Here is a 15708-nt window from a genome sequence, read left to right on the forward strand (position 1 = left end):
CACGGCCCCGTGTTCAAGCTACTGTAAATGCAAAACTAAACTAAAATGCAGAAAAAAATGCGCGCGTTTTGAAAAGGTTTTGAAAAACTGATTAGGCCGTCGATTTTAAGCTTTCTTAAAATCCTTGTGTCCCCGGCAACGGCGCCAAAAACTTGATGCGTGTTAGTGTATATATGTTTTTAGATATATATTTAAGCCCTTTTTACACTTTTAGCCAAGTTTTAAATTTATAAAACACGATATTTACTAACACTAAACACACATATGGGCAAGTGCACCCATCGTGGACGTAGTATAGTGTTGGTAAGATACCGAGGTCGTCCAAGGACACAAGAGCTTTTAATACCGGTTTATCCTCAACGTCTAATCAAATCAAAAAGTTAGAAAAATGTTTTAAACTAAGAAAAATAAAAACTAACTAAATGCTGAAAAAGAAAATAAAATAAAAACAGATAGACAAGATGAATCACTTGGATCCGACACGTGTATTAGTATAACCTTTGATTATTTTCGCACTTTTGCACTTGTTTAAGAGATTATCTTAGTTATTGTAGTAGGCCCCTCTTTTGAAGGCGACGTTACCCTCAACCCAGTAGTTTGAGTCAGCAAGGATACAATCCTAAAGGGTCGGATTATTGAAAGATAATGAATTAAGTTATTAATGCAAATTATGGTAGGCCCCGCTTTTGGCGGTGACGTTACCCTCGGCTAAGTAGTCTGAGTCAGCAGGGATACAGTCCTAAATAGCCGGGTTATAGTATTAATAGTAGTTAGCTTATGAGGGGGTCAAAGAGTTTGGATCCCCGCCATCCAATACCTATGGGCATTGAAGGAGATCCTACTAAATTTGACCCAGGTCCCAAGCAGGACCTCTAAACGCTGAACAAGGGCAAGACCTTTACCAAACCGTTCCCTTAACCCCCGACCAGGTAGCCAACATACCTCCATATAGACCGTGGAGATATGAATGGTGAAAATCTTTTATTTTATATAGACAGTAAAATAACGCCAAGACACCACGGACAAACGATAAGGAAAGATCACCTTCAACATAAGTAACTAGTTATTAAAGTCATTAATACAAAACCAAATAAAAAGTGCAAAAGATTAAAAATAAAAAGTATTATACTAAACACTTGTCTTCACCAAGTGATGTAAGAGACTTAGGCAAACATGGCCTTGATTGTCAAGAACTCTTACGATCAATCTTGGATCCCGAGACGACTCACACACTCTATGATGGACAATGGATGATGGTGGTGGATGATGGTGTTATGGTGGTGGTGGGTGGTGGATGAAGTGTGAGAGAGGTGGTGTGCCAAGGGATGAGAGAGAATGAAGCCAAGCTCCTCTATTTATAGGCTGAACAGAACGCTGGACACGGCCCCGTGTCCGCTGGACACGGCCCCGTGCCCGTCTGACATTCTCTCTCTTCATTAATTGTAATTGCGAATTACAATTAATGCGCCTGCTGTACTTTCAACACGCCCCCGTGTCCGCTGGGCACGGCCCCGTGGTGAGCAATGGAAGCTTCTACTGGTTTGTCTTTTCTGCTGCTTCCTGGGCACGCCCCCGTGTTCACTGAACACGGGGCGTGTTCAGACTCTGTTCTTTTCTCTTTGTCTTGGGAGGTGCCGTTGAGGGTCCGGGCAGTTTACTTTTGTTCCTTTTCTTGTATTTATGGTAGAATTAGTGGTCTTTTTGCTTCTTTTGTGATTTTGAGCTCATTTCATCCTGAAAATACAAAAGGAAGACAAAAACACTCTTTTTCCAACATTAGTACTTAAAAAGGGTTAGTTTTATGCCTTAATTGATGTGTTTTATATGTTGCATTTTACACACATCAATTATATAAACGGGCAGTTTTAAATACTGAAAGATCCTGTTTTAAAAAGACTTCCGCTGTCGCCTAAATTAAAAACCACGGGATTTCTGTCCCGCGGCTCCTGAAACGGGTCAAACCGGGTCGGGGGCCATGACACTTGCACACTTCCACAATGCATCCTTGTATTGTTTACCTTTAAAGGTTCCTTTCATATTCTCATGAATATGTTTGAGACAATATCTGTGCTCAGCTAATGGAAACAATTTGGAAACTGCAGGTAACAGACCCTGTGGAAAACAGATTGTAAGTAAACCAATTTCAAATCTCATATCCATGTTAAAAACAGAATGCAAGTAATACTAACCTTTTTCCTATCACTAATGAAAGTAAAGGGTGAGTTTCTTGGTATCTCAAGGTCATCAGCTAACAGATCTAGGAACCATGTCCAAGCATTGTTTTAGCCTCAACAATTGCATAACACACTGGATAGATTCCATTATTAGGGTCAACACCCACTACACTTAAGATTTGTCCAGGATAGGGCCCTTTCATGAATGCACCATCCAAACCAAGCAAATCTCTAAATCCCTACCTAATGCTTTAAACCCCTGCTTTAAAGCCCCTAAACAAACATATATCCTTCTAAACTGTCTAGTCAGATCCCTTGGATGACCTGGTTCCAGATCTATCTTAACAGTGGTACCTGGATTTTTACTTTGCAACTCAAGGACATAGTCCCTCAACAGACCATACTGTGATGTGTAATCACCTTCCACCATCTTCTTTGCTTTTGTTTTAGCCCTGTAAGCCTTCATCCTGGATACACCAAGAGCATACTTTCTTTGAAACTGTTCTTAAACAGCCTTGACATGAATATCTGGGTTTTCTTCAATTTGATCAAGCATCTGTTGAGAGAGATAGGTTGAAGTACATGCATGTATTTTTCTGGTACAATTGCAAAAGGGCCAGGCACATCAACTTCTTCAACATCTGGATTCAACCTTCTTGTTACAGTAAGTCAAGGCACTATTGCAAAAGGGCCAAGCTCATCAATTTCTTCAATTAGAAAGCCCTTTTGTGGCTTCATAGGTGACTGAATGAACTCTTTAATAATGTCTAATCCATGTAGTGTAAACACATTGATAACCTTATGAAATTCTACATGCCTAGACAAGTTCAAAATATCTTGGTCACTAGTTAAGTCTTCAATACCATTATCTAAATCCTTTTCAAGATTTTGGAAATAATAATATATATGATCATTAACAGAATAACCTAGCTCATCCATCATCTCTGAAATGTCGTGAACTAAAAACATATCAATGTAGATCATGTCTACAAAATTAACCTTACCACCTTCGTATACACGACCAGGACTCTTGGTTAACCTACCACCATGTTGTAACCTTATACTGAATAGATGAGGCATACCAATTGCAAATTTCAAATTTTTACTAGTTAGAAATATGCACATTACAGTAGGTGTCTTGAATCATTATAAAGATCAGAATTTAGAGTAAAGCTAAACTTACCATACATCTGAAGAACTTCATCTTCACTAACTGTCTCTTGTATAAACCACATTGGTGGTACTAGTTCTGGCTCAGATTGCATGACCGTACAAGCAAGAATTCTTGTTGAAGAAGATGATCGAGCAGAGTAGATGAGGGATTTGGGGAGGATATGCAATTTCGTTAACCTAGGGGTGAAGATCAGGTGCGATTTGATAAATGAGGGATTTGGGGAGAAATGGGGGTTTTTAAATGATGGGTAGTTGGGTGGTTGAATGGACATAAATGCCCTCACGTGCTCTGCACGTGATCAAACTTAACTTAATTTTCTAACTAGGGTTGGGGTTAAAGACGAAAGATGTAACAGGTTTTCAAAATAAAGGATTGTGTCTGTAATTATTAAAGTTAAAAGTCATCCATTGCAACTAGCTACAAACATAAATGGCGAAAAGTGTAATTTACCCATATATTTTTGAAATCAATTATAACTTCTTCCGGAAATAAATAATTAACTGTCGGTAGCCAGGAACCAAAGAGCCGGACCCTATAAGACCCCCGGTAGTGGGGCGCCATGTATGGCATTTTTGCAAGGATCGCGCCCCATAGCGCCCCGCACACCACGACCGGCGGCGCTATGGGGTCAAAATGGGTTGTGGCGCCATGCTCTTCGCGGCGTGATGTTCTCCAACACAAATCCCCCACTCACACACATATATACATACATATGTATGTATAATTGAAGGGCTTTATAGAACCCCCTTACCACTACACCCTATTTTGATATAACGCCCCATAAAGCCCATCTCTTATGCATTTCGCCACGTGTCGCATAACGCCCTTAAAGGGACTTTATGACTACGGATGGCCTAACAAGTGGTATAAAATGTATACGATCATTGAACTCTGATCATATATATAGTTGTATAAGTTACAAGGCTAAAAAGTAGAGTTGTTATATAGATTAATGTGATGGTCCATTAAACAACAAAAGTTGTATAGATTGTGGATACTAAGCGTATTGTTATTTGCAATCATCATCATCATCCCACTAAACGTTATTTGTAAACGTTTATTAATTCATTTATTATGATTCTGAAATGATAAGTTGCAAATAAGTATAAAGTATGTCATCGTGTCCGAATGATATAGACACTTAAATTAAAGCAGAAACAAATTTGTGTATTTCATAAATCTACCTATTCGGCTATTTTTCTTGTCGATTTTAACAAACACCAATTTGGCATCATGTGAATCGTGTAAATAACTTAACTTAACTAGTCAAACCAAGTCAAATATAACTTAGGAGTTAAATGTCTGGTTGGTCCATGTGGTTTGCAAATATTGCAGACTTGGTCCCAAGGCTTCAAATAATTACAGAATTGGTCTTAGTAGTTGTAATTTTTACATTTGTGTGTTCCTTATCACTAACCTAAGTTAAATATTTCAGTTAAGTAAGTGTGAAATGTCTATATTACCCCTAAGGTTAAAAAAATATCCCACTCTAGTACAAGTTCAATCAAATAAGCCCTCAAGACATGTTGAATTGGTCTATGTCTATGTACTATGTAAACTTCAAAAACAATTACCATGTACTAGAATAAAATGTTTATACAAGTGACAGTCATACCATTGTTACTAAAATTGGAAGTAATACTTTAGTTGTTTGAAAATCGTATAAAGTTTAGGAGCCTCCTTGTACTTTATAATTTCTAACTTTGCTCGCCTTTGGTGGTGGTGGACGTGAAACTGTTCTTAGCTCTCTTCGACCCTCGAAAACAACGAGCTTGTGTTGCCATGCTTGAAACAACTCTCTTGATCTTGGACTATATCCGCAACCATTATCTAGTTAAACACACACCAATAGTTAGTAATCTATTTTCCCAACTTTAGTTATCACAATTAATTCAAAGTTTTACCTAGTAGTGTAGAGTAATTAAAGGTAGTGTACCTGAAATGGGAGAAGTGGTATGAAAGAATGATAGACAAACAATCACCAGAACTGAGGAAACTTAGCCATCTTGTGTTTCCTAAACATTTGTGTGTTTGTTCTAGTTTTTTGTCTTCAAATAGATGGATAAGTTGACTTTTAAAAAAGTCAACTGAATGATGATTCGTTCTCAAGCTAGATTCTCGTTAGGAAGGGTTGTCTTCTTTTAAAAAAACCTGCCAAATGGGCTTCTCCTACATAATATATAAATAAGTAGTCTCTTTTTTATTATTATTTTTATTTTTTAATTCTTTTTAACAACAATTAGCTATTCAACACGACAACATATTATATAACATGACACACACAAGAATGAATATATTATTTTATGTGTTACAAGCATATTATATTATAAGATAGTAACATGACACGAGAATGTGTGTATTATTTATGTGTTACAAGCAATATTATAAGAACTTGTATCGGTCTCAATGCTCATTCAGTCATTAAAGAGGCTAAACCAATCTAAAGATGTTATTTCAACACAATTCACCAGAATTTGATGTTAGAACCCCAAAAGATGTTACAAAATGACAACTACACATCTCACACACACAACTTTGTTTTTTAATTTAGATACTAAATATGTTAATTATGATAAACTATGTGTGTATTTAGTTAAGTCAAAAGTAAGATAAAAACAAAAACAATGAAGAGAATAGTAATGGAAAGAACTAAAATGAGTTTTGTATTTGATTTAACTAACTATAAAAACATTAATAACATTTTCTTAAATTATTTAACCAAAAGGTTTTTGGCCTAGCTGTACCAATGCATTGAATAAGTTCTTACCTTTCTAAGTGGCGAGGGTTTAATCCCTCTAGTTGACAAAAAAAATAAATGTAGTTTAGTAGTAGAATTAAAGAGTATGTAAGTTACCGTGATAAAAAAATGTTTGGTACTCTTCAGTTTTTATTTAAAACTAACCCTTAATTATGATTTTTAAAGAAAATATTAGAACAATAACAAATTCAACTTTTTTAAGAGAACTAGGGAGGGTATATGTATCAAAAACAGAGTAATGTTATGTTGTCTTTGGGTATGTATTTAATCACATGCATCCAAACCCTTCTCCCTAGCTCTTTCCTCTCCTATACCATAATCAAGAGGTTTTTAAATTAAGCATAAACAGTAAGAAAAATTGCTCATATATAATACATCATCCCTTGGTTTGCAAAGATCTATGGGAAACCGCTAAAAAAGATTGAACATGTGGGAGGATCCGAACGAATACTGAGTTCCTTACGTCACGGTCTGAAGAAGGTGAAGAAGGTAGGCTGCACACGGCTAGGAAGGCTACGTCCCATGCGTCAGTTTGTGGATCGCGGTCTCACACACTAATCAAACTTTTATTTAAAACACAACTAAAATCAATCCATTCATAACTCTTTTTTTTTTTTTTTTTTTTTTTTTGGTTTTTTTTTTTAGAATTAATTAATATTTTTTGAATAAGAGACATAAATTTTCTTCCTAACCAGAAAACTTGTTAAGTTACATCAAAACAGAAGGTAGACGGGCAACAAGCTGCGCCGCCAACCCTTTCATAACTTAATTGTTAAAAGTAAGAACTTATCATTGGAATATGGTACCCATTTGATCACCTCTTCCTACATAAGTAAAAATTACCCATATTTTGCTTCACATGAGATCTAAAAAAAGGAAAAAAATAGCTTCCCCAATATTTACATTGTTAGTCTAAGTGTATATACTATATACCAATCTAATAACCTGACAATTTGAGATGATGAACCGCCTGTGCAACCAAATCTCTCAATTCAGAACACTTATGAGCAACAGTTTTACCTGCACCTCTTAAAGCAGTTAAAATCCTTGCTTGTTGAAGTTGCTCATTATTTCCAGCATGCATTGCAAGATAACATAAAAGAACCAAAGCATGATACCTAGTCCTCTCATCATTCCCCCTCAACATGTTCAACAACCGTTGAACTCCTTCAAATTCAACTATGCTCTTTGCGTGCTCTGCGCGTAAATAATTCTCCGGACAAGTAAACTTCCCAAGAGCGATAACCGATTCAGTGGCCACATCTGGATCCATGTCACAAAGTTGTTTGACCAAAGGACTAATGACCCTAGTCTGTCTGGCAGGGAATGTTCGAGCCAGATGACCGATCGCCCTGATGGCTACAATCTTGATTACAGGGTTATCTGATTCATCAATCAGTCTAAGAAGCTGAACAGTTATAGCTTTTGCAGCTGGTGAATTATTCTTGAATGCTGATTTTCTAATGTCAGGATTGTTTTCAGCTGCAGATGTGATTTCCATAACCGTCATCAAACAATTAATCCGCAATTCCCCCTTTTCGTTTTCGATAAGCTTCGCCAAACAAAGTAACCCTTTCGTCGTCTCCGTTATCTTCCTACAATTAGCAACATTGTCTCTAGCAAGCATCCATAGTGCTCTACAACAATTAGTATTAAACTCGACTATCAACCGCGATACCTCTAGTAGTTTGCCCTCTTTCTTGTGTCTCGGCCAGATAGAGGACGATAAAGCTATCTTGTTAACCGAATTTGACCTCAAGAACTTGTTGATCTTACCTTCGGTCGACAACAATCTAACAAGTGTTTCAATCACATTCTTTCTTGCAAAAGCCTCTTGACAAACACCATCATGTTCTGCCATTCTTGCTATCAATTTTGCGACCTCGATTTGAACCAATATATACGAATTTCGTAAAGCCTGTGCTAAAACTGGGACACCATGCTCGTTAAAAATCGATCTAACCCTGTTTCGATCATTGGCTAAGTTAAAAAGCGCCATGGCACCCGCGATTTGGGTTTCGGGTGACAATTCATATTTTAAAAGCTTTAACAATGGAGCAACCCCACCTTCTATTACTATCATATCCTTGTTTCGGTCACTATCGCACGCTAATGTAGATAATTCTAGTGCGGCTTCTATTTTCAGATTTAATGAATGTGTGTGAAGGGAAGCTATGCATGACCAAACCAAAGCTAAACTGGTATCGTTACTCGCTATTGGTGGTAAAGTGAGAATAATACCTTCGTTCGCGGAGTCATATACGCTGAGCAACCACTTCATGTTATCCATCGACACGTCGAGGAGGTTAAATACTTTCCGAAAATCCAAAACACCAGCAATGCTAATGAGACGAAGAATGATACCGCGGTGTCTACATTTGTGGACTAAAGTTAGTGCATGGTTTAGGTTGATCCCAACGTTTGTAAAGATACCTATCGTAAACAAGATTACTTTGATCGGTGGTTGTTGCTGTTGGTGGTGATTGGATTGCAAGATGATCAGTTGATCCATTGAGGAGGTTTCAAACAAGGAATGAAATCGCATTGTGCCGTGTGAGATCTTTGTGGTGTTGTGCGCATAATAAGGTAACTTAAGGACGCGTTCAACTGAATTTCTTGGTCAGTTCGTTTCGCTTCCCCTTTAAGTTATTCGCAACTTTTATGGGTAAAGTGATAAAGATTTAACTTATTATGGCAATTTTTTTTATAGTTTGTAAAAGTGTAAATGCTAAGGTTTTAGACGAAAAAACAAACGTTTGGTATGTTTTTTTAAAATTTAATTATTTTCATCTTGTAAGAAAAAAGGTATGATAATTATATTGTTCTTCAACGAAACACAAAAGCAATTGGTGTGATATGGATATATAAAAAAATGTTATAATATAGCTAGTCAAAGACATACATAAGTCAAAGTCTCTTATCTGACATTTAATATTTTTCACCATAACTTTGAGACTATATGACGGGTTTCCATGTCGTTAAACTTTGTTTACGAAAATATTATGCAAAGATAAGTTCTATTTTTGGTAGATGTGATGATGAAATCGGGATTTCATAAAGCTAAATCTGGATTCGATCTTATTTTATCCATATTACTTATTTTACTTTATTATTATTATTATTATTATTATTATTATTATTATTATTATTATTATTATTATTATTATTTAACAACTTCTTAACTAGATAAATTTTTATTTTTATAATTTCACATTTTAAATAACAAAGTTTTATTGGGGATATTTGACACATTCCATGCTTATCAAATCAAATCAAACTATTAAAAAAGAACCTTGATAAACAGTGAATGTTGCAAGTAAATACTTATTTTCACTCACCGATATTAATCTTGGTAGTGCCTTCAAGGCCACCCAAGTTATTTTTTAATTTCTCAAATGCATTCACGTCTGTATTTAATTATTTGTTTATAATACTATTAGTGCTAATACTCGTGAATTTCGCGGTGTTGAAAAATGATATGTTTCTTAGTTTTAGAAAAGAAATTACGTTAGTGATCATAAAGAAACTATATACGTGAACTTATTATGGAAATCTGAGCTTGAATATTAAAATAAAACGAAGCATCGAACTATATATGTAACAAAACCGAAAAGATAAATAAATGAAAGAAATACGTTTTTCTGGTTTGACATATAAATTGAAAGCCTATTACTCTAATACTTCTACTTGCTGGAGTTTCGTAACCAATAACCTCGAATTTGTTTTAGACCAATTGAAAAAACAATCATCCCCTAATGAAATATGTTCGACTTCAATTATATCATGTCGTCCAACAACACAGTACCTATCGTAAACAAAATATATGAACAAAAAATTTATTAGTAACATACATAAAAATACATTGAAAACAAAAGTATTCAATAACATCAAAAATGGATTCACAAACCTTGTTTGACCATTAATATTATGTGTACGAAGATTCTTAACCAATACAGACGTACTTTTACGTATCTGCGACATTTTGTAGAATGCATAGTATATCTTCTTGTGAAATAATTTATCACATAACGAAAGTATGAAGAGATGTTAAGTAAAACACTTTAGCTTTGTTTATTCGACAGTTGTTATTAGTTCACCAACTAATAAACAACAAAATGGTATTATCGTTAAAAAAACGCTAAAAATGACAACATTTAAAAGTAAGACATATAAATAACAAATATAGTAAACACGCGTTTCATAGTAACTAATATACAGAAAATATATCTAGATTTAAGAACACGTACCTTATAAGATCTGAAAGCAGTGTGTAATATTAAACTTTATGACACTCAATGAGACCTTTTATAACTTGATAATGAGATTCAGGGAGTATGACACTTCAGTGGTCATATTTAAGCATATATATGTCCTTATATAACTTGACAATGAGACACATCGCTCAAAATGTGACATTTTAGCAAGAATTAAAGAGGCTGTAACAAATCAGATTCAAGTTTCTTGGTAGAAATCCACAAAAATATGTAGAAGCTAGCGACGGCTAGATGAACGGCTGCAAGATACAAAAAATAAACGATTACCGATAAAGCTTAACAAAATAAAGAAAAAATGGATTAATAGACAAATTCATACCTTGGAGACGAAGATGATAATCAGATTCAAAGAAGATGGCCATTGATTATTTTTAGTTTTGGGCCCGAAGAAAATAAGAAATCAATTATGGACAGTGATATTAGTAAGCCGAATTGTAATGTTAGTTATACAACTTTTGCCATCCCAGTTCGTGGTCAGAAATTCCTATAAAATAACATTTTCATGAGTTAGGCATCAGAAAACAAAGAAACACAACCCAGTTTTTAACTATTTTTTATGAGATTACCCGTTCCCATTAGTGAGAAATATAAAACTCAAATTAACCACCAGGGTCAAGACTTCCACCTCTATGCATTTATAGTGGGCTAATGATATTCGACTTGAAGACTTGAAAATAAAGTGGTTCTGCTTATCAAATAAAAAAAAGAAAGAGGTTATCTTCAATTCAACTTTAAACAAAGAACCATTAACTTAGATTGGAACAATGATGTAAAAACATTAAAATAATATATATCACAAAATCAGAGAGAGGGGGGAGGGAGGCTGCACCTAAAACAACTCGGGATACATGACTTGAAGTGATTCACCCTGATACAAAAGATGAAATCCCAAATTTTCACATTAATAGGCTTTAATTCTTGAATCTAATGAAACAGACAATATGTAACGTGAACTCACATGGATAGACTAAGAGACTTAGATACACCCGGGATGTTGCTTTTCCTTCTACAAACAAAAAAGAATTTTGATGCACCGACAAATTCTATGATAACAAAATCCATGGTAATATTTGCTCTAAGCAAGCAAAAGTGCTTGTGATGATGTATACGTGCAATAAAAATTTTGTAGTGCTAACCTTTAAAAATAATACACCCATGTCATCGTATATGGCTTAAATATTATCAACAACATGTTGATGTTGTATCTCCTACATTGACTCTGCCTTGTCCACATCTTTCTCAAAACGAACCCTAAGTATAATGAGGTTGAAACATCTTAAACCATACACAGATACCTAGATAATAAGGTTGAATTTCAAATCGAGAGAAGATACGAAACACAAAAGAATTATAAATTACCTTTTTTGAAAGTATAATGAGGTTGCTAATCATTCCTTGCTAATTAATCATTGCATTATTTCTAATCACTAATTATATATTAGGTAAGTTGAGTTGAAGCTCACCTGTGATATGCACTGCTCCACATCATTGCCTTTCTTCGTTACACTTTGCCACTATAAAGCATTTTACAATAAACAAACCAAATTAATTTCAAACAAACCAAATAAAAAAAGTACATATTTGTAGCTGGAGATAATTCTACATTTTTATACATAGAAAGTATCCAAACTCGGAATCAAGTTCTTCTTTCATTTTTACAAAAGTTACTACTTTCATGGACTGTTCAAGTAGTAAATATTTAGAAAAGAGTGAAAATACTTAGAGTTTTCATCCCCATCCCTTATCCATCTATCCCGCGAACGTTGCTTCATATCCTTTGTTTTATTATCTTCATATTCCCTAATGATTTTCTTGGTTTCTGACATGGCCTAATCCTCTTCCTCATCCAACTCCCTCTCCTCCATAATAAGCTCAAGTTCTTCTAATTCAGATCTCGTCAAGGAGACCTCGCCCTCCTCTTTCTCCTTCATTTTGTCTCTCCACAGCTTGATAAGGTTCCTGATAAACCGGAGTTTATTACAAAACAAAACATCCGGGGGCCCATTCCCACAAAAAGCTGATGCCGCGTCAGAGACCACCTCCTCAAAACCATCCCGTCCAAGCCACGAGTTAAAAACTCGAAAGGGTTTCGGCCCAAAATTTGAATTCTTTGTAGATAACAATAAAGGACAATGGTCCGAATAGGGATTAGGCAATGCACGAAGACACGCGGTAGGCCATTTACTGAAAAAAATCCGCGCTCACCAAATATCAATCTATTTTACTCATTTTCTTCCCACAATCCACCCATCTCGTAAACTGCTTATCAAACATCTTGTACTCCAAGAGGCCAGTATTAAAAATAAATGAATTGAAATTACTAGCACACCGAGGCTTGAACATGGAATTTTTACGTTCCTCTGGGAACCTCACGCATTGAAATCTCTGACTAAAACACAAAGACCCGAAAGATCCGCGACAACCCCCTTCAGAAGATCCCAAAGGACTTTTTAGCAGAAATACCTTGCGGAGCATAGACGTTAATGATGCTGAAACGAGACCCCAACCTTTTAGGAACCCCTTAATCAGCAAGAAGTTTATTTTTGACAAAACCATCAGCCGAAAAGATAGTCGGATCCTATAAGCAGACTAAACCCCGCGACTGGCCCGAAGAAGCCACATATTCTGAATGAAAACCCCTATCCCCCCAAATTCTTGATAACACAAGATCATCCGCCACCGCTAATTTGGATTCTTGAATGGCGATAAAATTAACGTTGAATTTGGACCGTAAAATTCTCAACCAACTGACTTTATTACCCCCCCCCCCATGCCTCTTATATTCAAAGAAATAAAATTCATGGAATAAATTCATTAATACCTTCTCCTTCAATCGAATCCTCCACCAGTTTCTTATTGATATGAAGATCCACTCCAAGTTGTGCCCCCATGTTAATAGTAGCAGCCACCTCTTCCACCAAGTTGAAACCTGTAACCGCCACATCGTTCCTAACCACAGCACCTGGAGCCAACTCCGCCCCTGAGCACGACTGACCCGTAGACAGTGAAGCCCTACGATTCAGGTCCAAAGAGGTATCTATCTCTCTAGTGGCCGAAACCCCATCAGTGCCCTCTCTCGGCTCGGTCAAGTTCTGAAAAGGGTATGGACCCTTAATAATTAATTCATCCGGTCCAAATAAATCCTCCTTCTCCAAGTGGGCTCTATTTCTCTTCCTGGGCCTGACATCTTTCCGGGGAGCCTATCGCAGATGGAGCAGATTTCCCCTTCCTTATTTTAATAACTTTGGCCCCTCTCAAATTATTAACCTTGTTCTCACTTTTAAACCCTGCCCCACCGCCAAAATTAAATGCATGAGAGCATGCAGCCTCCTCCATGCTTGGACCCTCTTTAGCATTAAAATTAGACTCCTCTTCCCCACAAAAGACTTTTTAGTATTAACCCTATCTTCCTCGAACAACGAATCGACGCCATCATCCCCATTCATCGAATCATCTCCCCTCCCAGAACTACCCTTCTCCGACTCCTCTCTCTCTGACTCCGGCGATCCGTTTCCGGTGAACCCAGACAGTCCGGGACCCACTCGTTCTCTTCCTCCGACACCCATAATCTAAACCACCTATCTCTCCACTTAAGCTTCACGGACTCCTAAATCCTAAGGTCATGACCTGCCAACACCCCCACACATTTGACACTGAGGTTCTTATCTTCCCCGACATCATTGGGGACGTACAAAATTTTACCGAAGAGATTGCCAACCATCCGAAGGATCTCTAAGTCGAAAAGATGCAACGGGAGCCCCTAAATTCTAAGCCATGCAATTCTTTCCACCGCTAAAACCTGGCCTTCCCACAAATATAACTTAGAGAACCATGCCCCCCATAACTCTTTGTTCTTCAGAAAGGATTCCGCCTCATCTATGCTTCCAAAAGAAACTAGGATCGACAAACCACCCAAATATTGAATCTTAGTAAACTTAACCTTGCCAATTTTGTGGAGACGATCAAAGTATATAAGAGTGTCCAAATCCGCAGTTCTCCTGACTACGGCCTTCCAATGTAAATCCTCAAAAGCTTTAACATCATACTTAACCTTCACCACCTTCTCCGGCTTGCCACTTCCGGCCGAGTTCTCCGACCCCAACAGTCCCGAACCGGCCACCATGGGGGTGACCACATCCCTGTAAGATCTGAAATCCCTGTGGGCGGGAAGCTTCATACTTTCTTGTGGTTTAGAACCGCCACCCTGTCCCTCTGGATGTCTTTTTCTCTCCTGCTCGCGATCAATAACGTTATCCTCAATTGCAAACCGAGCAACGTCAACCTTCAACTTATTCCCTCCCATGTTAGTCCCATTAATCCTCTTCTCCAAATCCTTCCAATCCCTAACAACCTTAAAAGAAATAAAATCGAACCGCTTACCGAATTTGTCTCTCTTCTTAGCCACATAACTCTTAGTAACCTCCCCATACTGTTGAATGAAACTCGATAACTCCCAGGGTGAACACCCCTCCGGTAAATACGAGACGAAGAACTTTGTCACCGAATCCGCCGAACCCTCCATATCAACAACCAGCGGCGAATGGATTAAGGAAAAACAGATTAGGGAGGGAAGTTAAATAAAGAGCCGCTGCCAACAAACAGGGTCGACCAAACTTCGCACGCTAACCTGAGTTTTCCGTCGTCGTCGAGCCACCAGAAGTTATAGGGAGAAGAAAATCGCCGGACAAACAAAGGAAAACTCAAGACACACAACCGAGGAATCCTCGCACACTATTCCGAGATGCCTCCCTCGTCGAGCACTTCCGGCGATCGATGGATACCTAGAGAGAGAAACCAGGAGATGTCCGAAAGGTTGAACTGCTATTACCAGTTAACCGTGCTCTCTCTCATGCATGATTTGTTCTATAACATGCGTGATTAATGGTTTTAATATGCGTGATTATTGTGTTTCACATGCGTGATTTTGGATTTTTGAGTTATAACGTGCGTGATTTTCAAATGAACGTGCGTAATTATCTGTCGTACATGATGTACGTTAAGCCGTAAGGTACGTTAACCTTCATATATATATGTATATATAGAAAGTATAATGTACAAAATGGCTTAACCTACATTAACATACGCGACAGAATTTATAACGTGCGTAATTATTTTTTTCACCATTATAACGTGCGTGATTATCACCTCCATGCGTGATTATCACCCAAAAACTGCTCCCATGCGTTATTAGGGCTCCCATGCGTGATTATTGCCCAGATCTGATGGTTGAGCGCGTCGCGTACGTGAAGTAGGATAAGGACTTTTGTATGTTAACCTTTCCCTATATATATATATATATATATGTATATATATATATATAGGATAAAG

At 37.0% G+C, this 15708-nt stretch overlaps 1 protein-coding gene across 1 annotated transcript; it reads right to left on the reverse strand.

Annotated features, from left to right (window-relative positions):
- Window positions 1-6981: 6981 nt before the first annotated feature.
- On the reverse strand, window positions 6982-8643 carry LOC110921900 (armadillo repeat-containing protein gudu). Its single transcript, XM_022166228.2, has one exon. It carries the CDS (start codon window positions 8616-8618, stop codon window positions 7044-7046), a length of 1575 nt encoding a protein of 524 aa, XP_022021920.2. The 5' UTR covers window positions 8619-8643; the 3' UTR covers window positions 6982-7043.
- Window positions 8644-15708: the final 7065 nt, after the last annotated feature.

Source organism: Helianthus annuus, chromosome 17, assembly GCF_002127325.2.
Source record: "Helianthus annuus cultivar XRQ/B chromosome 17, HanXRQr2.0-SUNRISE, whole genome shotgun sequence".
NCBI classification, from domain to species: domain Eukaryota; kingdom Viridiplantae; phylum Streptophyta; class Magnoliopsida; order Asterales; family Asteraceae; genus Helianthus; species Helianthus annuus.